This window comes from Cornus florida, unplaced genomic scaffold, assembly GCF_030987335.1.
Source record: "Cornus florida cultivar Cherokee Brave unplaced genomic scaffold, ASM3098733v1 CherokeeBrave_3.0.0_Hap2_Chr08, whole genome shotgun sequence".
NCBI lineage: Eukaryota > Viridiplantae > Streptophyta > Magnoliopsida > Cornales > Cornaceae > Cornus > Cornus florida.
The window spans coordinates 25,513,915-25,538,074 of record NW_026775578.1 but is presented as its reverse complement, the minus strand read 5'-3'; the positions used below and the strand labels follow the sequence as shown (position 1 = coordinate 25,538,074).

Sequence of the window (24,160 nt, the reverse complement as noted above, 5' to 3'; positions counted from 1 at the left end):
ACTTGGGGAATTTGGCCGTAAATCGACCGGATCATCCGGTAAAACCCGAACTAGTTTTAGCCAAAGCACAACTCCTGACCGCTGCCCTAACCGGTCCATCCGGTTATCCATCGATTCTTTTCCACACTATATAAACCACCCAACCCCCTTAACGCTCTCTCTCTCTCTCTCAAGCATTCCAGGAGAGACATCAAAAACAAGTAAGTTCAAATCCCTCCCTTTCTCTTTGAATTGTTTATGTCCTTGGTAGTTCTTATATATAGTTTAAGCAATACATTTAGTTTGTAAATTACCAAACAAAAAAAAAAAGAAAAAAAAAAAAGAAGAACATTTAGTTTGTTACAGCATTTGAAGGGTGTTCAAAAAACTTGAGTTGTTTTTTTTCATTCAAGTGGTGCTTTTTCTAGTAATCTTTAACCTACACAACCAAAATTTGGGGTAATTAAGGTAGATAATGGGTTCTAATTTTGAACCCATACCAGTAACTTCACAAAAACATGACCCAGCGTGGAAGCATTGTCAGATTTTCAAAAATGGGGATAGGGTTCAGCTCAAGTGTATATATTGTGGGAAAATCTTTAAGGGTGGTGGGATTCATAGGATTAAAGAACATCTCGCGGGTCAAAAGGGTAATGCGTCTACTTGTCTTAGAGTTCAACCCGATGTTCGGCTTCTAATGCAAGAGAGCTTGAATGGGGTTGTGGCGAAAAAGAGGAAGAAACAGAAGATTGCAGAAGAGATATCAAATTTTAATCCGTCTGGTAATGAGATGGACACTTTTGCTAGTCAGTGTGGTTTGAATAATGAAGTCCAATTGCTTGCTGTTCCTGATACAGTTGAACCAATTTCGACTTTGTTAGAGAGCAGAGAAGATGGCAGCAAAAGTATTGGTAGAAAGAAGAAAGGGAGGGTCAGAAAAGCCTCTCAATCCACCACTCCTAACACTGTTACCGCGAATAGTATACTCCCGATAGGTTCAAAAAGGGCACATAATCAAGTACATATGGCAATAGGGCGGTTTTTATATGATGTTGGGGTACCTTTGGATGCAGTGAACTCGGTTTATTTCCAACCAATGGTTGATGCAATTGCTTCACAAGGAGCTGGAGTTGTAGCCCCTTCTTATCATGATCTTCGGAGTTGGATTTTGAAGAATTTAGTTCAAGAAGTAAGGAATGATCTTGATCAATGTATGGGTACTTGGGGAAAGAATGGTTGTTCTGTATTGGTCGATGAATGGATTTCAGAAAAGGGTAGAACATTGATAAACTTTTCAGTGTACTGTCCTGAAGGAACAATGTTTTTACGGTCTGTGGATATATCTGATACTGTAAATTCCTCCGAGGCTCTTTATGAATTGCTTAAGGAAGTGGTGGAAGAAGTTGGGGAGAGAAATGTGTTGCAAGTGATTACTAATAGTGAAGAGAGATATATTGTTGCTGGGAAGAAGTTGACTGATACATTCCCTACTGTTTTTTGGACTCCTTGTGCTGCTCATTGTGTAGATTTGATGCTCTCAGATTTCAGAGAGCTTGAGTGGATAAATACAATACTTGAACAAGCTAAATCTATATCAAGATTTATCTACAATCATAGTTTTGTTTTGAATATGATGAGAAGGTATACTTTCGGCATTGATTTAGTTGATCTGGGAGCTACTCGCTTTGCGACAGACTTCATGACACTGAAAAGAATGGTAAATGTCAAACACAATTTACACTCCATGATCACTTCAGAGGAGTGGATGGAGTGCCCGTACTCGAAGAAAGTAGGGGGATCGGCAATGTTAGATTATATTGGTAGCCAGCAATTTTGGTCCTCATGCATCTTAATCGTCCGGTTGACAGATCCACTACTGCGACTTTTGAGAATGGTTGGTAGTGAGAAGAGGCCTGCAATGGGATATGTTTATGCAGGCATATATAGAGCAAAAGAAACAATTAAGAAAGAACTTGTCAATAAGAAGGATTATTTGGTTTACTGGAATATTATGGATCACAGGTGGGAACAACTACAACGCCATCCTCTTCATGCTGCAGGTTTCTACCTCAACCCCAAGTTTTTCTATAGTGTGGAAGGAGATATACATCTCCACATCCGGTCATTGGTATATGATTGCATAGAGAAATTGGTTCCGGACCCAAAAATCCAAGACAAAATTGTGAAAGAGACAACATCGTACCATGATGTTGCTGGAGATTTTGGGCGGAAGATGGCAATTAGAGCTAGAGACACTTTACTTCCTGGTGAGGCTCATAATATCCAATTTGTTTGCTTTACTAGTTAGTAAAAAATTTGCAATTTTGAAGAATACTGGCTTTGCAGGGGAAGGCTTAAGATGCTGACTCCATGGTTTGTCCATATATATGGCAACCATGCTGAAGTTGGGGAAAGTGACCATATAGTAAATGCTATTTATTAATCTTTGTAGTCACAAACATTAAGTTTTCTAGTTATAATCATGTAGTGCACTGTTTATACAGTAGGAAAATATGAATTGTGGCGCAGGGCTGGTTTGTTCCATATAGCCTACCTTGTGTCACTTATTGCAATGGATCATGAATCACACACATTTTGCATGTTTGCAAAGTGGGGAGAGCAACATCTTGTTAACTTGTACTATTTTAAGTATATTCCTTGCTTTATGTAGTTCACAGTCAGCTGATTCTTTTAAAATTTGTTGTCTTAGCTGAGTGGTGGTCAACATATGGAGGGGGTTGCCCAAATTTGGCTCGCTTGGCCATCCGTATTCTTAGTCAAACTTGCAGTTTGATTGGAAGTCGTTCAAACAATATTCTTATTGAACAAATGCATGAGACAAAAAACTGCCTAGAGCATCAGAGGCTCAATGACCTTCTTTCCGTTCAGCACAACTTGCGATTGGGGCAAATGTGAGTAGAAGCAAATGAACCTAATAGTCAGAGAAGGTTTTTTGACAGCTGAAAGGGAAAAAAAAATCTTGTTATTAACTGATTCTTTACAGGGTTCGGAAGTACAAAGAACAAGATGCCATGGACCCCATTTCATATGACAACATTGCTATTGTTGAGGACTGGGTTTCAGAGAGGGAATTGTGCTTGGAAGAGTTTGGGAGCCCAGATTGGATGGCAGTTGATCCACCCTTAGGCAACCCAATGGTTTTGGTACCACAAACGGATGACGCTGAAGATTTAGGCGCAGGTAATCACGATTCTTCGCTATGGAAAACTTTATCAAAGATGTTTTGATTCTGAGGTTTTATTAACTCCATTTGTCAATGGCAGGGTTTGATGATTATGAAATTTTTGATGGGGTGAAAGACAGTGAAGAGGACAATGGTGAAGATAATGTTGTAAGCTAGTAGAAGGAAGCCAAGAAATGATTTTTTGTACCCAAATACTTTGATGAATAGTTGTCTCCCACTTTGTAATCAAGCAGAGAAAAGTAGAATAGTAGTGTAAGATATTTGTGTATATTTTGAGTTGATCAAAACCATAGAAAATGCTGAATCAGTTTTGCACTTTTAGTTGCTGAAAGGCTGGACTTTTTTTTTTTCTTAGCTGTGGAATAGTTGTAGTAAATTCCTTTCTTTTCTTCCCTCTTCTTAGCATTCAAGCAAGAGCAAATTTGACTGTAAATCTGGGCAGATCTAAGAGAGCAAAATGGAAACAGCCAAAAAAGGGACATTTTAACGCAAATTTTACTGTTTGACCAAATTCTACGATTTTTTGGATCAGAGTTTGGGAACTGTAACTCCTGAATATGTGTTGATGAACTTTTTTGGATATCAGATGACATGCATTTATTGGTGCAGGAACAGAGAGGTCAACTAGAGTGATGCATTTGCAGCTAGTACTTGTTAATGTCAGATAGTAGGACAAGATATTGATATTGAATTAGAAAACAATTACTTGGATTACGAAGATAACTCAAGTTTTTGATTCCTTATCTTTATTTTTAGCCTGTGTTGTGTTTCAATCCAGTTTATCAGATCTTACTCTGCTTCCTAATGTGTTTTTGATTTTCATAGAAGCTGGTTCAAGTAGGCCATGCCTTCCCAATTTGACACTCGCAGTGTTCCCAAACAACATACTAACAGAAGAAGGACCAGGAATTTCAGCCTAAGATCACCACAAAACAGCCAAATGACCAAGATTACAGTAAGTAACCATTAATTTAAATAAGTTCTGTTACATATTTCTTTACATTCAATTTTTGTTATTGAAGGTTGTAATTTTACTGAGTTACTGTATGTTGTCGAACTGTTTTGGTCTCCTCGAGTCGGTCTCTCATGCACTGATCATTTTGCATTTTTGTTCAGGTGCACCAGTTGCTATGTGAAGGCATCCCTGCTGGGTTCTTTAGTACTCATCGGAAATTTGGCAACTCAAGTTTGGCTTTCAACTCCTTAATATTCATGTCGCATCATGATTTTTCAGAACTTGTAGCAATTTAGCTTCCCTCTCATAAATTCAAATATGCATAATCTAGTATCATCTCTTGCTCAACACATTGCTATCTAACCTATGACTCATCAATTTCAAAAGCCTGGACCTTAAATTGCAGATTGACGAGTTATTGGTTCCCAATTTCAAATATATATTATATGGTATCATATGAATGGCAAACCTGGAAGATGAAAATTACCTGCTCGATCAAGCACCACACTAGAACAAACCTTGTAACAATCTAGTTGTAAGAATTAACTCAGTGTACATTATAACACAAAATCACAGGACACTAATCCATGATAACAGAGAGTAACAATCTAATTGATTTTTTTCTTTTGACATCCTTAGGAAACACTTTTCCTTCATGTTAAGCCCTAAAAAAGGCCTAAACTGTATAAAGGCAGCTTCCATCATCACTCCTAGCTGTTGGATTATAGTTTGTAGCATTTGGATCAGTGCAACCTTCAGGGACTGGAACATTCACTTGCTGGGCTGCTTTGCCTGCACACAAACAACAACAACAACACAACTCAGGAAAACTCTTTGTTCAATCCTAATTCACTTCTAAGTTGGCAAGAAGCCAGATGCAAACCCCCATTAAGGCCTCTAGGATCAAGGGAGCTAACCATAGAAAGTTCCTCTGTTGATAGAATCCTCATTAGCTTCTCCAAGTGCGGCTTCGCTCAAGTACTTGTCAGCCAATTGGACTCTCTTTACATTTTCCTGCTCTTGGACAAGCATGTTTCCATACTCGAGGAGCTTCTCGAGGGTCATCTTGGGCTGCTCGAAAGTTGGAGGTCCTTCCTTTGAGTTCACAAGCTTCTTCCCAATGCCCTCAACTCCAACGCCTGAAATCCAGTTCCTCACCTCATCATCATAAACTCTTGCCCTCAAGGCACCAAAGAAATCTGCAAAGAGTATGAAATTATATTAATGACCGATCCCTATCAATATGACAGACTCAAGGACTGAGGTCTTTTCAACATATTAGGTTCATATCCTCATAGAACTTTAGAAAAAGTCATTGGGAGAGAACTCACCAATGGATTGGCCAGGGAAAGCGTCGACAAGTGTGACAATATCTTCTTTGGCAACATTGTCAGTTCGGAAAATTCCAGTGCAGACACCAATACGATCTTCACGGGTGGGTGCCCAGTAGAACTTCTCCATACGACCATCACGGATGAGGGGAGCATATAATGTTGAGAAGTCATTACCGGTGACAATGATGGGGACACGGGGATTCTCCTCCTTGTTGTACATTCCGGGAAGCTGGACATTTGTTGGGTTATCGGCTATGTTCATGAGGGTGGCATTAACCATTTGGTTGTTGACTGTGTATTGGGTAGTGCCACCCATCCGACCAGCTCCAGCATCAAGATCATTGATGAAGAGGCAGCACATCTTTCCCTTCCTGATTATATCGGCTGCTTCACGATACCTTTGTCTGATCAGCTTTGCAGGCTCTCCTGCATTGCCGCTTTCCAACTCTCCAGCACTCATCATGATGGGGCTGAAATATCATCATCAAAACATTAAGGCGCACACTTCATAAGACGATCTCATCATTGAAGAATTTGACAATGTCATTGAATATCCCAAGTTTTTAGTTTCTCTGTGTAAGGAACACTAGTATTTCAAAACAGAACAAGATTTATGAAATCATGAACTCACTTGATTCCCATCTTGGCAAAGACAAGCTCACACTGGAAAGATTTCCCCTGACCTTTGCCTCCCCAAATACCCAAGATGAGAGGAACCTGTAACAAAATCACATAGTAACATCCAGTTCATGTGGTGCTTTGATGATTTGCTGCCCTTGAGAAATTTGTTCTTCGTTAGCTCTCTTCATTGGAAGAATGTTGCTGGTATTTCTGTTTCAATTTCCTGTTCCTTTTATTATCTTAGACTGGTGTGACTAGTTTTTCTTTGATTTTAGGGGGATGCGAAAATAAAAAATAAATTGCATAGTAACAATCTAGGTCTATTGTGATTTAACAAAACAGTATTTGAAGAATAAGTTTTAAGCATAAATTACCTTGATGTTAGGCAAGGTCATGAAATTCTTTGTGATGTGAACAACAAGCTTGTCCATGAAGGCTGGAGCAATATAGAAACCATCCATATTGTTGTCCAAGTTGTACCTAAAGCATCATTACCAACATATATGATGATAAAAGCAAGTTCTTTGTAATCCATATACATTGTTATAAGAAGCAAAAATTATCTTGTTTTTCTTCCTTACTGGCGAAGTCCGGTGCTAATGTATTCGTAAGAGCTCAAAACAGCATTGTGTGTTCCAGTTCCCGTTGGAGCTTGGAAGAGGGGGTCCACCATACCCTTTCCTCTTGTGATGTCCTGTTGGTCATCGGAAGTGTCGAAGGCAAGACCCCTCCATTTGTCCTTGTCGGTCTGCTTCTGCTCCTCAACCTCGGCCACAACCTTGAAACTTCCCGAGGAGACCTTGGGGTTGGTGAATCTAAAGCTGCTCAACTTCTTCAAGCTGCTACCCAAGAATGCAGAGGTTGGGACTGTGGATCCAGCATTTGAGCCATTCAAGCTCAGCTGCAGCAAACAAAACCACCCTCTTACACCAAATAAATGGTATACAGTAGCAACTAAGTCCCAACTAAAGCAAAGAGGACTTCAAACAGCAGCAACATCAACAACAACAAAAGCTTACTCTCAGATATATAGGCATATAGGCATGTTAATTTTTATTTAAAAAGGAGACTATATATATATATATATATATATATATATATATATATATCCATATTTACAACTATCAGGGTGACTCTGTGGGATCTAAACTCTAAGCCCATATTAATTCTGTACTCTCAAAATTTTAGTTGTTAGAGAGGTTGTAATTTAATATTTATAACTTTCAACAAATTAATTCATTAGTTTCTAATTTGTATTCACACAGATAAATGATTTGCCTTGTCATCTACCTAACACTGATGTGAATCTCATGCACTGAACTAGCTTTTTCTTTTTTTCTGCCAAACGCAATCCTCTTTTATCTAAATGAGATCCAAAAATGAAAAGTGGCATGGAACTACATTAAGACTATCCAACAACTTTAACATACTTGATAGTTGAATGACTCAATAAACTAAGAAATATTATCAATAAATAAGTAAATAAATAAATGAGAAGAGTTTGAGCCTAAAAATGGCGGGAAGAGATACCGGAGCGCGGTTGACAGTAGCTCCAATTGTAGAGACGGCCGAAGCCATTGGATTTTGTGGCCAGACGGCTGTGATCTGGGGAGAGAATCGGAGTGTTTGGTTGGCGGAAGAAAGTGAAGGGTGTAATGGAGTTGATGCTGTGAGGTCAGAAGATAGGAGTGTGGTGGGAGAGGTAGGGCACTTAAATAGTAGTGGGAGTTGGGAGTTGGGAGTGTGGAGAAACAAACTTTGTGGGGACCACCAGCTTTTGAATTTCTTAACGGCCACACAATCAATCAAGATTGGCCCGTTATCTACGTGTCAAACAGTGGTTGTTACTACTGGAAACTTCGTTGGTCTGAGCTCTACTCTTCTCCACTGAAAAATGAGATCATTTTATTACCACACAAAGTTTTTGAATTCGAAATTTCCAAATACATAAAAACAAACAAGAACAAGAAAAACAAAATAATGGGGCGGATGGGTTTGGAAGAGTGAATGTTTCTAGTAACTTCTCGTGAATGCTATACATCACTCTGTGGGTACCACAAGGGAAAGCAACATTATTACGTACAATTCTCTCCCAATTGTGACCCATTGATTATAATTTTCAGATTACCAACAATGAGATTTGAGTTCTGAACTTTGTTAATCCTCTAAACATCTTGAATCTCTTTATTGTAGTCCAAAATTTTGGAGAGAGGCCGTTCATTTTCTTTACCATTATAATGCCCATTTTGAACAGAGTTGAAGTCACTGGGAAACTTTTTTCTTTTAGGTAAATTATGGTTCAGTTTTTATTACTTTGACCTCCTTTAAACTCGTACGCCAAATGCCGAAAGACAACTTTGAATGTAAAAAGTCACTAATGCTCTAATATTCATACATGAAAGGGGTAAAATTGTTATTTTATAAAATTTGGTCGATGAGTATGACAGAAAGAAAACGCTAAGGTATCATTGAACACACGTGCCAAATTTCAAGAGAATTCAAAGTAATAAATGCTAAACGGTATACGTAAAAATAGTTTACCCAAATTTCAAGAAAGATTAATATCATTTACCCTTTTCTGTTTTTACTCTAACGGGCTTCTTTAAAATCACTCTCGCAATTGATAAAGAGGGATATCAATGGGGATAATGATGACCACTTGGTATCCCTTACGAAGTGTTGAGATTTTTATGCTACTATATTTTTGTTTCTGTTTGTGGGAGGATCAATTTAAAGCTGCCCACTTTGACATCCCTCCCGTTCAAGACTAGAAATTCAAAATTTGACAAAAGAAGTAGACATGTTTTTCTTTTATTTTCTTTTTGTCAAATTTAGTTTGTTCAACATCAGGGAGGAGTACATCTAATCGTGCAAATTTTCATTTTATGGTTTTAAAGCTTACATCTGAGTCTGTGCAGTGAAATTTGGAGAATGAAACATGCAGCAATTTTTTTCATCGATCCTTTATTTTCTCCCTTCCATCTAATTTTATTCTTTCATACCGAACAGAGCAGAGCATTAAGTACTTGTGTCCTGACAGCGCCACTGCAAGTTCGCAAGCCTCTCTTCGGCACGACCTAATTTTTGTTTTGGATTAGAACATGTTCAGATAAGTCATTGTTACGAGTCATGCACTGTGTCCAAAATCCGAACCTAACCTAGGAAACTTGCATTCAGAACACTAGCTATAAGTTTCTACTGTCACCTGATTTCTGCAGGCTCTTCATAATATCACCATTCAATTTATTGCATATAACTACAAGTAGCAATGATCCTGTGTAAGGACAGGCTGAGCAGAGACCTAACAGTTTCCTGTTTCATTGCACTTTCGTGCTAAAACATTGACCTAATATAGATATATCAACAGATTTGAGGATCTAAAAAAAGCACATTTAGTTAATAAAGATGTTGATGTTAGTATCAATTCGATTTAATAAAGCATTAGCAGCGAAGAAAAAAAAAAAAAATTTTGAAACATAAAAATTTGAGAAGGGTTACTGAAGACACCAAAAATGGACTGGGCTGGGCGCGATCCAGATTGCTAAGATCGGGTCAGGCTAGAGCAACCACTCCGAACCAAGTCTTCACTAGTCAAGCCCAGGACCGGAAAATCATGCATGAAGTCCGATTTCAGATAAAAGGAATTGAGCCCATAACCAAGAGAAGCCCAGAAGGTCAGCCCAACGCAAGGAGTTAATTAGGAAGCTTCTAGAAGATTTGTAACAGTCTATAAATAGACTGAAAATAGAGGGAAAAGTAGTTGAAATTTTTTTGAAGTGAATAAAGAGTATTTTTCTTGCATCTTCAGTTACTAGATAGAGCCAAAATATTGTAATAGCAATTCGATCCGAGCTCTCTTATAGTTATCACAAAAATTAAAGATATTGTAATATTCATACATTACCCAGTCAAATGTGGACAACCCAATCAGCTCAGCAACCATGAAATAAGGGGAAAGAACATTTTCGATTTCAAAATTTTTCAAGATGGATGAACATTAGAAATGAAACGGCAACTGACATATATAATGAATCACAAACTAACCTTACATGTCAACAAAGGCACTAAATTTATGCTCATGCTTTATACGGCAGACCTCCAACCGAATCCTGATCCAAACAATAGAGTTCCGTAACTGGTGAATAGTATATAATCGAGGCACCAGACTTTATCATCAAATATAAAAAGTTGAACTATAGCTGTACCTTCAAAAAGCCTGTAGAGAAGAACCTGTAGAGAAGAATGTCAAGTAACCTGCTGCAGTTTTATAACTGATCACCATAACACTTAATTCTTATATTGAAATAGAGTACTTATAAAAAAATAAAAATAAAAATCTAAATTGTTTATATATATGGCCACAATTGCATTTGTTAACTTTACGCGATGACAAGAGAGCCAACAACTTAATTATTCAGTATACTAACATTCTTAAACATTCACCAAGATTCAAGACGATGATTTTATCTATAAGAGAGCCAACTAAGGCAAACCTCCAGACGGGATAGTTTCAGTCTTCATAAACCTCCAACAACAACTTCATTATTCAGTAAATAAAAGAACATTCACCAAAATTAAGGATGGTGACTTCTGTCACAATCTTCGTATGCTATAAATCGTGAATAGTTAAAATATATTATATTAAGATAGTAGCAAACTGAACTTCGAGCATTAATAAAGGAACAAATGCATTTATTACACCATCTAAGCACAACCAGACAAACGGCCAAGTATGCCAAACATGTAAAATTTACAGAAACTACACGTAACAGTGTCAATGGAGAAAAACTCATAGGCAATTGGCCACCAAATCCTTAACAAATTTAAAGACAAATTTGGATACTACGAAAGGGATCTTTCCATGTCTTGAAATCTTATAAAACAAGAAGTATCAGAAGAGAGTAAGTGTTAATTGCTGTGGAGATCACATGACACTTTTACTTCTCTGAGTTAAACAAAACATTCAAGCCCGACCCGCTTCATTAGGTCAATGTATTAGCATGAAAGTACAATGAAACAGGAAACAGTTAGGTGAGTTAGGTCTCTGCTCATCATCTTATATAAGTCATTGCTACCTGTAGTTATAAGCAAGAAATTGAACGGGATTTAATGGAGAGCCTGTAGAAATCAAGTGACAATTGAAACTTATAGCTAGTGTTCTAAATGCAAGTTTCCTAGATTAGGATTTGGATATTTGGACTGGTGCATGACTTGTAACAACATATTCAGCCATAGACTAATAATCTGTATCAGCCTATTCACATGAACATGCAAGATTATCTCAATCAACAAACTTTTTCACTTTTCTATAGTAAATACAACACCAAACCTTAATTAAGATCAATTATGACTAGCAAGTGCAGAAATATCACCGATAATACATATATTTTATATTTTTTAATATAAAATAATGTAGGCGAATTATGTTGCAAAAACAATACTCAGTGAGGTAATTTCAATGTACAGTAAATTCTCAGTTCGTCATTATCATTCTACATATAAATTATCATTTTTCAATCGACTGTGTAAAAAAACAGTACTACACTTCAGCAAGGTAATGAACTATCAACAATTCATATATGCTTCCTCTGGCAGAATTTTACTCAATTGTGGATTGGATTGGATGGTAACATTGATATCCTCATAACAAACGCCTTCATACAAACTATCAAAGAACATGGCCTTAAATACGCTATTTCTGTATTAGAAATATTAAAAGTTGTATACAACGGATTTAGGTATGAAAGGGAAGAACATAAAGGTGGTAAAGGGAGCAACACAGAAGTTTAAAAGAGAGGGGGACAAAAACATCTGGGCTTCCCATTCAAGTTCTGTCTGTATTCTCTGCAAATAAATTAAGAAACAAATCCATGGCCTGACCTCCAAAACCTTTATGAGCCATTGATGTCACCATAAAGATAGAATCGCACAACTGAATCGATATCTTGACCTCCAAAAGCTTTAAAGCCTCCTAAGTGACAAAATAAAATAATACCTCTCCAGTTACTGGACTTCTGTATATTCAATAAGAAAGAAAAAAAAAAAAAAAATTTACGCAATCAGTATATTCAATAAGAAATTTTTTTGACACTCAGTACTCTAACAAGAATTTGTGGTGCTTACCAAAAAAAAAAAAAAAAGGCAAGAATTTGAGGCAGTTAAAACTAACATTGCTCAAGAGCACCACTCTCTAGCATTTTGAAACATCTGCAACCATGGGCTAGGGCCTTTCCTATCCACACTCCAATGCTTCGGATACCAGGGGAACTGCCACATCAAGAAGCAGCGTTCTGGATGAGGCATCATGGCAAGATGCCTCCCATCTGGAGAACAAATGGCTGCCACACCCAAGGGAGAACCATTCAGATTGAACGGGTATACTTCAGTTGGTTTCCCATTATCATCACAATATCTTACTGGGGCCAAATTTGACTCAAGCATACGATCCAAAATATCATCATCAGGGAAATATGCTCTCCCCTCACCATGGGCAGCCCACACACCCAAGGTACTACCAGCCATTCCTTTGAACATTAGAGCTGGGGAGTCCTTTATTGTCACACTTGTGAAACGACATTCAAAACGTCCTGACTCATTGTGGACAAACCTTGGCTGTGATGGATCCCCACCAACACCAAGGACGCCTCCAACTTGGGGGCCAGGAACCCACCCCAATAGAGCCATAAGCTGGCATCCATTGCAAACCCCAAGACTAAAGGTATCAGACCGTTTGTAAAATTCTTGAAACTGATTTAGAAGAGGCTGATTGAATCGTATAGAAGCTGACCACCCTTTTGCAGAATCAAGCACATCAGCATAGCTAAAACCTCCCACAAACACAATCCCACGGAATTCATGCAGAGATGTGACTCCATTAAGAAGGTCTGACATTGTTACATCCCATGGTTCAAAACCAGCAGCATAAAAAGCAGCAGACATTTCTCTGTCCCCATTGCTTCCTTCCTCTCGAATAACGGCTACTTTTGGTTTTGAAGTAGTGGCCATGTATTTCTCATCCGTAGAGGTCGGAGTGAAAGACAATGCCCATGAAGGTTCTTGCCTATTTTTCAACCCTTCCTTTTCTAAATCCACACAAGAAGCCAATCTTTGAAACTTTTCCAGCTGAAAACTGGTTTCTTCCCACATGTCCCTAAGGTGAGAAGTTTTCTCACTGAAATGAGTCACCCCATCAACTTTTAATTCTATTATTGGTGCAGCAGTTACTTCTCCAATGATCTCAGCAGGTATGCCGACACTGTGAAGCTTTCCCATAACCATAGCCAGGTTATTCTTGCTAACCTCAAGAATAAGACCAAGCTCTTCTGCAAAAAGTGTTTGGAAGAGGTTCTTCCCTAATGAAGCTAAGTCCAAGCAGATGCCACAATTACCAGCGAAAGCCATCTCCAGGGCACAAACAATCAGCCCGCCGTCACTGATATCATGACCAGCAGAGACCAGCCCATCTGAGAGAAGATTCTGAACCCCCTCAAACACTCTTTTAAGGTAAGGAACATCATCAAGATCAGGGCATTCATCTCCAATTTGGTCAAAAACCTGAGCAAGAGAAAATTTAGAACGTAAGAGAGAGGGGGGGAAGGGAATCTACTTGCGTGTATTTATCAGATCCTACAAAATATGAAATTAAATGATTTTTTAGGAAACATGGTGATTGGTGAAGGAAAAAAAATGATGATTATAAAAATAAATAAACCTGAGCAAGAGCAGATCCACCAAGACGCCGCTCTCCTTTCGCCAAATCAATGTGAAGCAAAATACCTTCATCTCCAAGCTTCAAATCTGGGGTCACAGTTTTGGTTATATCAGGACAAGTGACATACACACTGATAACAAGATTTCCTGGAGCCTTGACAACCTCCCCTGATGCATGGGCCGCCATTGAAAGACTATCTTTCCCCCCATCAATAGCAATACCAAGCTCAATCATAGCTTCAGAAAGAGCCATAGCAGCATCATACATGGCTGCTCCCTCCCCATCAAGTTTGGCAGCATACATCCAATTGCCACTGGCTTTAACATCAGAAAGAGAAGTAACTTTCGCCCAAACAAGATTTGTGAGTGCTTCTCCAACAGCTAGTCGTGCCATTGCTTTTGGATTCAAAAGACCCTTGATTGGTTGCTCCCCAATTGCGCATGCACCCCCAGTAAAGTCAGCATAGGTTTGTGCAATAACTGCAACATCAGAAAGAGTAATTTGCAAAGGACCCACAGTTTGTTGCTGTGCCACAAGACCTGTTACACATCTGCAAACAACAAACTATCACTAGAGTGTAAGAAAAGACAACATTGGAGCAAAATAGAAAGTTTTCAAGCAAAATGTCAAGTGAGAAAAGAAAAAAGGAGTAACACCTATCAACTTTAGTCGTCAAAAAGCGTTTCGAACCGACAGAAGGAAGCCCCAAGACCCTCTTCAGAGAATGCATCAATGTGATCCCAGGAGCAATATCCAGTGGCTCTAGCGCATGAGCCATGTGATAAAATTCAAAAGTTTTTTGAGGCATGTCCCCGAGGACTTTCTCAAGCTCGAGATCCACAGCAGGTGGTGGGGGAGGGAGTCCATCTGAACGACACCTTTCAATAGCTATGCTGTCAACTAAAGTAACATGTCCCTTGCCATTAATTGTTCCAAGAACGGCCATAGAGACCCTTTCTCTTTCACAAACTGACTCTAAGAGGCTGCGGCTTTCAGGCTTCACCAATATGGCATCTTGTTCCTGATATTCTGCACCCCATATCTCCAAGACAGACATAGTGTGATCGCCAACTACAACTGCCCTAATATCAATTTCAGCACCCTTGGGGTATATGATTTCCTTTACAACATTACAGTTCCCACCAGCACCCTGATCATGAATGCTGATAATTGGGTTGTTCTCTCCCATTTCAATGCAGGCACGAACCACACGATACAATTTCTGTGCCATCTCTGCATCTCCTCGCTGAACGGCATTAAAATCAAGATCAGCAGCATTCTGACCACTAACCATGCTGGATGCAGCCCCACCTCCCATTCCTATACGATAAGCTGGGCCTCCAATCTTTACAACTAGCATTCCAATGTCAGGCTCTCCTTTTGATATGTGGGTGTGTTCAATCTGCCCAATACCACCACTGAACATGATTGGCTTCAACCATTCCCGCCTTTCTCCACTAGGGAGTCTCATTCCAAAAGTTCTCGTGTAGCCCTGAATCAAGGGTTCCCCAAATTTGTTCCCATAGTCTGATGCACCATTGCTAGCGTCAATGAGGATCTGCAGAGGAGAAGCCAAGTTTGATGGATATGTGAATGACGAATCTTCCCATGGAGCAGAAGACCCTTCTATGTTAAGATTCCCAACACAGTAACCAGCTGTAGCTGCAACAACAAAAGACCCCCTTCCAGTTGCATGGGTATCCCTGATACGACCTCCTGCACCTGTCTCAGCACCAGGATAAGGTGCAACCGCACATGGGAAATTGTGGGTCTCAGCCGTAAATAAGATGTCAAGATCATGAACACTGGTGTCTAACAGACAAGTTGAACCAGGCTGAATTGGCCGCAAAGGCTTCACACGAAATCCCTTGATTGCACTTGAGTTGTCCTTGAAGCCAATGACTGAATTGTTGGGGTTTGCCTGCAAGGTGCTCTTCACTATCTGCATTAGAGTCCTATTCATGGGCTTACCATCTATAACAATTTTCCCCGTAAAAAACCAGTGACGGCTGTGCTCACTATTAGACTGTGCAATATCAAACAGTTCAACAGTTGTTGGGTTCCGCTTTATGTCATCCTTGAAAAGCCTAGTGTAATACTGTATGTCTTGTTCATCAAAGGCCAAGCCCATTTCGTCATTAATTTCCTCCAATGCCTTCCTGCCCCTCTCCATGACTGGTACATACCGAACTTCATCTGGAACTACACTTACTTCAAAGGATGTGAGCTTCTGGTCATACACACACTCGGTCATCCGATCATGAACCATAGCAGCAAATTCATTAATTTGGTCATATGGCAACGAACCACTCCCTGCCTTAATATACAACAAGTACCTCCTAGAACGTTCCAATCGGGTCACCTCTGTCAATCCACATGCCCGGCAGATTGATACAGCATTAGCAGACCATGCTGTGGTAAAAGACAACCGAGGGCCAACTTCAATTACCAGTTCATCCAAACCACCATTGTTCTCCTTGTCAAGGAAACTCTCAGACCCCAAATTATCAGGCTGAAATGTTTCTCCTAGAAGCCACTTAAGCACTGAAAGTTTTTCTTCCGAAAGCCTCGAATCGAGCCCAATATTGAAACACTGTTCAGTTTCTAGACCAACTATCTGACTTGAAATTTTCGTCTGAATCGACTTCAACAGTTCAGCAGCTGCACTATCTTGAATCAACGGAATCCGGTAAAAATGTATAACCTTTTCAGCATAAGCTTCAGACTTACTCGATTCATCGATTGAACTGCTTACATCCCCTGTAACAACAGCCCTGACCTTTCTTGAAAGTGAAGGCCTTGATACAATACCACCTCCATTAGAAATTCTCAGTAATGGGGTTCGATTTTGGAGTGAACCCCATAGCAAACGTTTACTCCAGCTTGGTGAAGTCCTTGGCGGAAATAAATTCTGTCTATTAGACCCCTAAAATTATAGAAACGAAATGCAGTTAAACACCAATTCTAAACTCAATCAGTACTCCACAACTTCTAATTCCGATTAAGATTAAAAATAATTTAACCCCAAAAAAAAGGTTAAAGGGACATACTTGTAAGAACTCCACTGCAGTCATTTCCCAAGCAGAAGCCATACTCGAACTGTAACAAACCATATTCAAACTGTAACCAAAAGAAACAAATAATAATAATAACTCCAAACAAACCGATTTACTGGAAAGCATAAAATTCACTCTGATCAGTAACCCTCCGATTCGGCGAATAAAATTGATGAAATGATAAAAAAAATTAATGAATAATAAAGACTTAAATTCTATAAAGATGTATTCTTTGGTACACAAAAATATGACAATGTCATCTCTTCAGCTAAAACAAATCAATCACTTGAAAACAAAGTTGTTTTAGTATCTTGTGGCGTATCTCTACATACAAGTATGTGCGTGTGTGTATCTAGAGAGATATAGAAGAGGAGAAAGGAATGAGAGATACCTTTGGCCGGAAATGATGGCGGATTTACCTTGCCGGAGAAAGAGACTTACGTCGGCGGAAGCAGTCGTTAGGTTGCAGTCCGGCGGACAAAAACCTAGTGAGATTATATATATATATATATATATTAAGGTGATTCTGTTGACTGACTTTTTGGTTTTTTCATTTTTTAATTTATTTTTCCCTCTACTTTTGACTGACTTTAAAGGCTTTATTCCATTTAGAGGAAGTGGCCCAATGATACACTTCGACACTAGATTTATAATTAAACCACACAATAATAAAATTAATTTTATTGCACAATATGACTTATTAATTTATAATTAAATTAATTTTATTGCCCAATATGACCTATTGAATTAATTTCTATCAAACATTACTAGTTTGTATACACAGTTCTGAATTTAAAACACAGGAAAGAGTAAAAATTCTTACATCTCCTTGTTCTTTATTTGGGGCAATGGAACCACACTTCCCCTCCGGTCTAGATCCTATGCTTCAGTGTGTTACATACGCTCACCGCAATTAAATCACGTTAAGTTATGTAATGTGTTGAAATATGATTTAATTGTGTTGAGCAGCATACGCAATGTGTTGAACCACGATTTAATTGTATTGAGGGCACCTACAACATAATGTCGTGCAATGCAAAAGAGTGACAATGGCCTCTCCTCAATGCAGGCTGCTGGTATTTAATATTTGTGGGCCTTTGATGTGTTTTCCCTCCTTCATTGGTTCTGTTGAGGATATAGTCATATGCCCTTTTGTTTCCTAGGGCTTTTCCTGCCTTGTATAGCCTACCTGTAGCTCATTGGGCTTTGTCCTGGGCCTGCTTGTATATTATTTGCCTTTCCGAGAAAAAAGACCTGGTTTTGACTTTTGATCCATAAATTTACACCAATAAAACTTCATTTAATTTGTGTTTCTTCACTTTGATTAACACATATGTTTCTTTTTAAGCATTATATATGGTCCGTTTAAGTGGTTGTTTAATCTATATTTTGACCGGCAATGTGGCCTAGTTGGTGCAGCCTCTAGCTCCACGAGCGAGTGTGGTGTGTTCGTGTTTGAGTTCTCATTCCCCTAATTTCTTAGATAAAAAAAAAAAAAAATCTATATTTTTACATTAAACAAATAAAACCCCCAAGAACCTGAAAAGAAATCAATCAAGAGGTTTTAGATTCCAAAGATGAATCAAGAATCATGCTACGTTTCAATTTCATTTTACCAGTGGGCATTATTAAAGCAAAACAAAGCCGAAAGTGAAAACTTAAAGAGAAATTACAAAGAGGGAGAGAGAAAATTAGGAATCTGCAAATGCCTGTAGTAGATGAATAGAAAAAATAAAATAACTTTTATTATTTGATGAATAGTAAAAGTATTTTACATTTACATAAATAGTATTCAAATTTACTTTTCAGTGTTGATGAATAGTATTTGTCTTTGTGAAAATGACCTTTTTGTCATGTGTTGAGTAAATCTGCAGTCACTTGGAAAAAGTCTTCCACTACCTTGTCAATCTTCCATTGCATTGATGAGATTATGAAATTCTTACTCATCCAAGTCAATTTTCCATTGCATTGATGAGATTATGGAGTTCATAGTCATCCAAGGAAGAAGTGCTTGTTGGACTTTGATTAAATTAATTTAACCAATCAATATCGGTTTGCTCAACTCCCATCCGAATATCTTCTGGAATATCTATTTTTAGTTCTTTGAGGTTGTCAAGGAACTTTTGTGCTTCAACTAACTGTTCTGCTAAATAGTTGGGGTAATCAACTGACAGTTGTGTGACGAAAAGTCTTCTTCCACCACAAACCATCAATTTCATTTTTACTTCAGATGGTACAATATCTACTTCCGGTCCTTCCAGAAGGAGAGGTTGAGTGTCCTAATCCAAGTCACATAAAACGAGAACGAGTGCAAGAGTTGAAGCACAAAAGCGACAAAATATAAGTCACGCAAAATATTACATTCAGAACCGTGGGTGCGTGAATTTTAACCATTTTCCAGCACCTGATCAACTCTAGTCAAGGAAGATAACCCATTTTGATTTCAAAAAACAACCATACAACAAAACAAAGTCTAAATTCTGATCATTTTACATCTTGATAAAATAATATCACATCAAAAACCATTTCAATGCATTCTTAGAGTAGAAAAGAGGGAGGTTAAATTGAACCCTGTGATGCACACAACTAGACATAGACGGTGGATGGTTAAATTGACCAAAAACTAGAACTAAAAAAGAATTCCACACATGCACTACTTTCACCTAAACAACCACACTTCACAACCATAGTAGTTTTCAAGGTTTTCAAAAATTCAATACCGAAACTGGACGTGAACCATATTAACACATTGAACACAAAATCTAATATCAGCACAAACTGCTCTGTGAGAGGGAGAGAGGGACACACGGGGGAGGGGGAGTTGTGTTTTGATCCTATGCATACAACATAATTTACATGCAAGGTTCCATCGTCATCTCGCAATCCCGGCACAATCTTTTAACCATTACAAAAATCTCAGTAACTCAAATATCTGATACACAATGCTATGCAAGATTATCAGGTGATAAAACTTTGGCGGTGACTAAACTCATTTGGCTTACCTTCTAGTACAGAATCATAAAACCTAGTTAAGCAATCGGGAGTAAGTCGAAAAGAAGATACATCTTGCAGGATCAGTGGAACCTGGAAAAACATGCACCTAACATATGGCTATGGGGAATTTCAGAGAATAATGAATCCCAAACATTTCTAAAGCAATATAAAGCAACGATGGATTTTACTACAGATTTTACAAGAAGCCAAAGTGTAACTATAATTAAGGCAGCTTGAACAAATGATATAATGAACTCAAAACCATACTCCAATTCGTAGAGAAACAATCACGATTTTAAGCTTCATGGATTGCACTAAAATTCATGCAAATAGATTGATCCACTGCACAATAAATTGAAACATATGTGTCCTCTCTGATACATAATTTCCTGTTTACATGGTAAACCAACAAATTCAAAATATAAAAATTGTTGATTTACGGTCACATTTCTGTTCGCAGTTACTGACACTAAAAGATAATATCACTGAGACATAAGAACAAAGCAGAAGAATGGAATTACTAGGTTGGAAAGTAAGAGAGAACATGCAGAGATGAATTAACCTGAGAAAGAAAATTTGCCATGCCAGTGATGACCAACTCTTGCTAGAAAATCCGCAACTTATTCCATAAAACAGAATAACGAATCTAAATCGACGTCTCTATTATAGTAGTGTATCAACATATAGTCATTCACTCCCTGTACTTCTCAAGTACTAAACTAGATATGATTAATAACAAAGTACTACATATACACAGACCAAATGTAACAATATTTAAGCATGCTAAAGGGAAGCAACGTCCACAACTTAGAGAAGCTTCGAGGTATATTACTCTAGATGCATAGCACAAGTACCACTTGTCTGGAACTAGGGGTATGAAAAAAACATGTTCAAATGAATATTTGATGAATTGGTTACTATGCATAGAAAATATTTGTCATGTCACCTGATATGGATAATGAACAAATGATGTCACATAACATGAAATGAAATACAATAGGAAAGCTTGCACATATAAAATTGAAAATTTATGTTCATATAGGTCATTCCTTTTTCATCGACCAAGGGTTCAGTTAATTTCCATCTAAACAACAGCTTTACATGCCCATAGACATCCTCTATTCCATCATTTGAAATGTGAACAATACGACAACATGCAATTCACATATAGCAACCATTTCAGGCACTTTCACATCTCCATGTAAGCATATACCTTAACAAATCCAATTGCGGTCTGACAATACAAAAGTTTTTTCTCTAAGAGTTTAAGAGAGTCAATATTCATTCATACTTCTTCTCACAAAGCAAGAACTAGTTTCCGTCGATGAACCCACACAAATGACTTCATCTAACTTGTGCTTCTTCACATGCTTATGCAATCAATTTTTAACCAAGCATAGCTCTAATTAATCACTCAGCGCAATTTTGGATAAACTAAAATAATGAAAACAATTTAGCAACAACAATATGTGTTTCAACGAGGTTGTAGAGAATTACAACACTTTCAGAATTACTAGTAGCTTTTTTGAGAATTACTAGCTAGTTGTCACTAATCGCATATGTCATAGAAATACTACCAGCTTGTTAAGAGACCGAAAATTACTAGGTGTCATTGATCATATAAATATATCATAGCTTAGAAAATACAATCAGCCTGTTAAGATCTGAGAATTACTAGGTGTTTTTTATCACATCTATATCATAGCATAGAAAATACAATCTTATGCATTCATTATTCATACGGGGAAAGACTCACATGGTTACAAATAAGATACCATAGCATAACAGCAAGTACCATATAGATGACAATATGGTCAACCCTCTTAGAATCCCTAGAGAACAAATCACATTAAGTTGATTTCCAATCCAACAAATATATGTATCAAAGAATTAAGATATATTACCCAAATTGTGGGAGTGATCTGATTTTTTCAAGCTCATACGGCAAGAAAAACTAAAAACAAAATGAACAGTTGGAACTTGGAACTCTATATAAGTCAAACTCCCTGAAAAGAAAATAATAATATCTTTAAGAAGGTAATAATAATTAGACACCCAATAATTTGGGAGTAAATGGTTTACTCCACTCACTCTTTAGCCATTAATGCCATAGAGTACTTTATCTACAATAAACAGTTCCTATGACAAGTGTCAATTAACTTAACTGGCTTAGAATGACCCCCTCAGTTTCAACTTAAGCCCAGCATAAGATTCTAAAATCAAGATGCAGAGAGAGGACCCATGTTAGTAACTTCTCTTGCAAAATTATGAACAAGAATGAATGAAAACATGCAGTGCAAAACTCCAACTTTTTCAACTAATTTTAAGTACTCAGAAAAGGGCCGATTCACAGGAAATGCAGATGGATCAAACCCTCCTCTCTCTCTCTCTTCTCTCTCTCTCTCTCTCTCTCTCTCTCTCTCAAATTATATATGGCTCGAGGAACATTCCATTTCCCTAGAAGCATAGCACAAGTAATACTTTTGCGAAACTAGGGGTATAAAAAAAACATGTTAAAATGAATAAATGAACTTGAAAAGAGTTTGAACATTCCATTTCCCTAGAAGCATAGCACAAGTACCACTTTTTTGAAACTATGGGTATAAAATAATAATAAAAATAAATAAATAAATAAAAACATGTTCAAATGAATATTTGATGAATTGGTTATTTTAGGCATTAAAAAAATGTCACATAACCTGATACAAATAATGAACAAATTATGTCACATAACATAAAATGAAATACAACAGTAAAACTAACAGATATTAAACTGAAAATTATGTTCATATAGGCCATTCCTTTTTCATAAACCAAGAGCTAACTAATGGCACACATGCCTTCCATCTAAACAATAGCTTAATCCTGCCATATTTTTCTCCAATATGTCTCCATATGCAACACATCCTCCATTCCATCATTTGAAATGTGAACAAATAGGATAATATGCAATTCACATATAGCAACCATTTCATGCATTTTCATATCTCCGCATAAGCATATACCTTAACAAATTCAATTGAGGTGTAACCATACAAAATGTTTTTCTCTAAGAGTTTAAGAGAGTCCATATTCATTCTTACATCTTCTCATTAAGTAAGAACTAGTTTTCATCCATGAATCCACACCAATTTCGTCTAACTTGTGCTTCTTCACATGCTTATGTAATCAATTTATAAACCAAAATATTGAAAACAATTTAGTAATAACAATATCATATTTCAATGAGGTTGTAGAGAATTACAACTCTTTCAGAATTACTAGCAGCTTTTTTGAGAATTACTAGACAGTTATCATTAATCATATATATCATAGAATAAATCAGCTTGTTAAGAGACCGAGAAATACGTATATATCATAGCATAAAAAATACAATCAGCCTGTTACGAGACTGAGAATTACTAGGTGCCTTTGATCACATACATATCATAGCTTAGAATATACAATCTTCGGCACTCATTCTTCATACGGGGAAAGAGTCACATGAAATAAGATACTATAGCATAACAGCAAGTACCATATATGGCCCACTCTTTAGAATCTCTTGAGAACAAATCACATTTAGTTGATTTCCATTTAAGTTGATTTCCAATCCAACTAATGTATGTATCAAATAAGATTTCATCGAATTGTGGGATGCAATCTGATGTTCTCGAGCTCATATGGCAAAAAAAAATTAAAAACAAAATGTATAATTGGAACTCTATATATGTCAAACTCCATGAAAAGAAAGAACTAATATCGTTGAGAAGATAATAATAATAATTAGACACCCACTAATTTGGGACTAAACGGTCTACTCCATTCACTCTTTGGCCTTTAATGAGGTAGAAAATTTTATCTAAAATGAACAGTCACCTATGACAAGTGTCAACTCATTTAACTGGCTTAAAATGGTCCCCTTAGTTCTAACTTAAGCCAAGCAAAAGATTCTAAATCAAGTTGCAGAGAGAGGACCCATGTTAGTTAATGCTCTTGCGAAATTATGAACAAAAATGATGTGAAAGCAAACAGTGTAAAGCTAAAACTTTTTCAACTAATTTGAAGCACTCAGGAAACGACTGATTCACAGGAAATGCAGATGGATCAAACCCTCCCCTCACTCTCAGTCGCTCTCTCAAATTATAGATGGCTTGAGAACCATATAATATACCATCAGATGCACACCAAATTCAAAGTCTTCTATCATTGGCATACCAAAGAACGCTTCTTCTCAAGAGCGCCCTCTCATATCTCGCGACAAGAGCCATGAGCTCTCTCTATTACCCATTGGTGATATATTTCTCAATCCAATGGTTAATAAGG

General features: G+C 37.5%; 3 protein-coding genes across 5 annotated transcripts; 1 reads left to right on the top strand and 2 right to left on the bottom strand.

The window, feature by feature from the left end:
- Positions 1-151: 151 nt before the first annotated feature.
- On the top strand, positions 152-3,677 carry LOC132270906 (uncharacterized). The gene is made up of 4 exons (XM_059772121.1): positions 152-2,246; positions 2,690-2,891; positions 2,984-3,180; positions 3,264-3,677. Exons 1-4 carry the CDS (start codon positions 455-457, stop codon positions 3,338-3,340), a joined length of 2,268 nt encoding a protein of 755 aa, XP_059628104.1. The 5' UTR covers positions 152-454; the 3' UTR covers positions 3,341-3,677.
- Positions 3,678-4,658: 981 nt separating this feature from the next.
- Positions 4,659-7,790, bottom strand: LOC132270907 (ribulose bisphosphate carboxylase/oxygenase activase, chloroplastic). The gene is made up of 7 exons (XM_059772122.1): positions 7,625-7,790; positions 6,676-6,995; positions 6,469-6,574; positions 6,105-6,190; positions 5,471-5,943; positions 5,057-5,338; positions 4,659-4,931 (listed from the first exon to the last, which is right to left on the bottom strand). The coding sequence occupies exons 1-7, from the start codon at positions 7,670-7,672 to the stop codon at positions 4,816-4,818; spliced, it is 1,431 nt and encodes a 476-aa protein (XP_059628105.1). The 5' UTR covers positions 7,673-7,790; the 3' UTR covers positions 4,659-4,815.
- A 3,746-nt stretch (positions 7,791-11,536) lies between these two features.
- On the bottom strand, positions 11,537-17,491 carry LOC132270905 (probable phosphoribosylformylglycinamidine synthase, chloroplastic/mitochondrial). Of its 3 annotated transcripts, none has more exons than XR_009469598.1 (6): positions 17,253-17,491; positions 16,856-16,925; positions 14,462-16,731; positions 13,806-14,355; positions 12,218-13,648; positions 11,537-12,108 (listed from the first exon to the last, which is right to left on the bottom strand). XR_009469598.1 is itself a non-coding variant. In XM_059772118.1 (6 exons), exons 2-5 carry the CDS (start codon positions 16,916-16,918, stop codon positions 12,269-12,271), a joined length of 4,263 nt encoding a protein of 1,420 aa, XP_059628101.1. In that variant the 5' UTR covers positions 16,919-16,925; positions 17,253-17,490; the 3' UTR covers positions 11,541-12,108; positions 12,264-12,268. The 3 variants fall into 3 exon arrangements, 2 of the variants coding, with proteins under 2 accessions (XP_059628101.1, XP_059628103.1); XM_059772118.1 differs by having other exon boundaries at positions 11,541-12,108; positions 12,264-13,648; positions 17,253-17,490; XM_059772120.1 differs by having other exon boundaries at positions 11,541-12,108; positions 12,264-13,648; positions 16,856-16,904; positions 17,253-17,490.
- Between the last annotated feature and the right edge of the window lie 6,669 nt (positions 17,492-24,160).

Coding starts and splice junctions, on each gene's coding strand:
- LOC132270906 (XM_059772121.1), top strand. CDS start 455: ATGGGTTCTAATTTTGAACCCATACCAGTAACTTCACAAAAACATGAC. Junction 2,247..2,689: donor TAGAGACACTTTACTTCCTG/GTGAGGCTCATA, acceptor TTGTTGTCTTAG/CTGAGTGGTGGTCAACATAT. Junction 2,892..2,983: donor AACTTGCGATTGGGGCAAAT/GTGAGTAGAAGC, acceptor GATTCTTTACAG/GGTTCGGAAGTACAAAGAAC.
- LOC132270905 (XM_059772118.1), bottom strand. CDS start 16,918: ATGGTTTGTTACAGTTCGAGTATGGCTTCTGCTTGGGAAATGACTGCA. Junction 14,356..14,461: donor TTGACGACTAAAGTTGATAG/GTGTTACTCCTT, acceptor TGTTGTTTGCAG/ATGTGTAACAGGTCTTGTGG. Junction 13,649..13,805: donor GTGGATCTGCTCTTGCTCAG/GTTTATTTATTT, acceptor TCTCTTGCTCAG/GTTTTTGACCAAATTGGAGA.
- LOC132270907 (XM_059772122.1), bottom strand. CDS start 7,672: ATGGCTTCGGCCGTCTCTACAATTGGAGCTACTGTCAACCGCGCTCCG. Junction 5,339..5,470: donor TTTCCCTGGCCAATCCATTG/GTGAGTTCTCTC, acceptor TACTCTTTGCAG/ATTTCTTTGGTGCCTTGAGG. Junction 4,932..5,056: donor CAACAGAGGAACTTTCTATG/GTTAGCTCCCTT, acceptor GTTTGTGTGCAG/GCAAAGCAGCCCAGCAAGTG.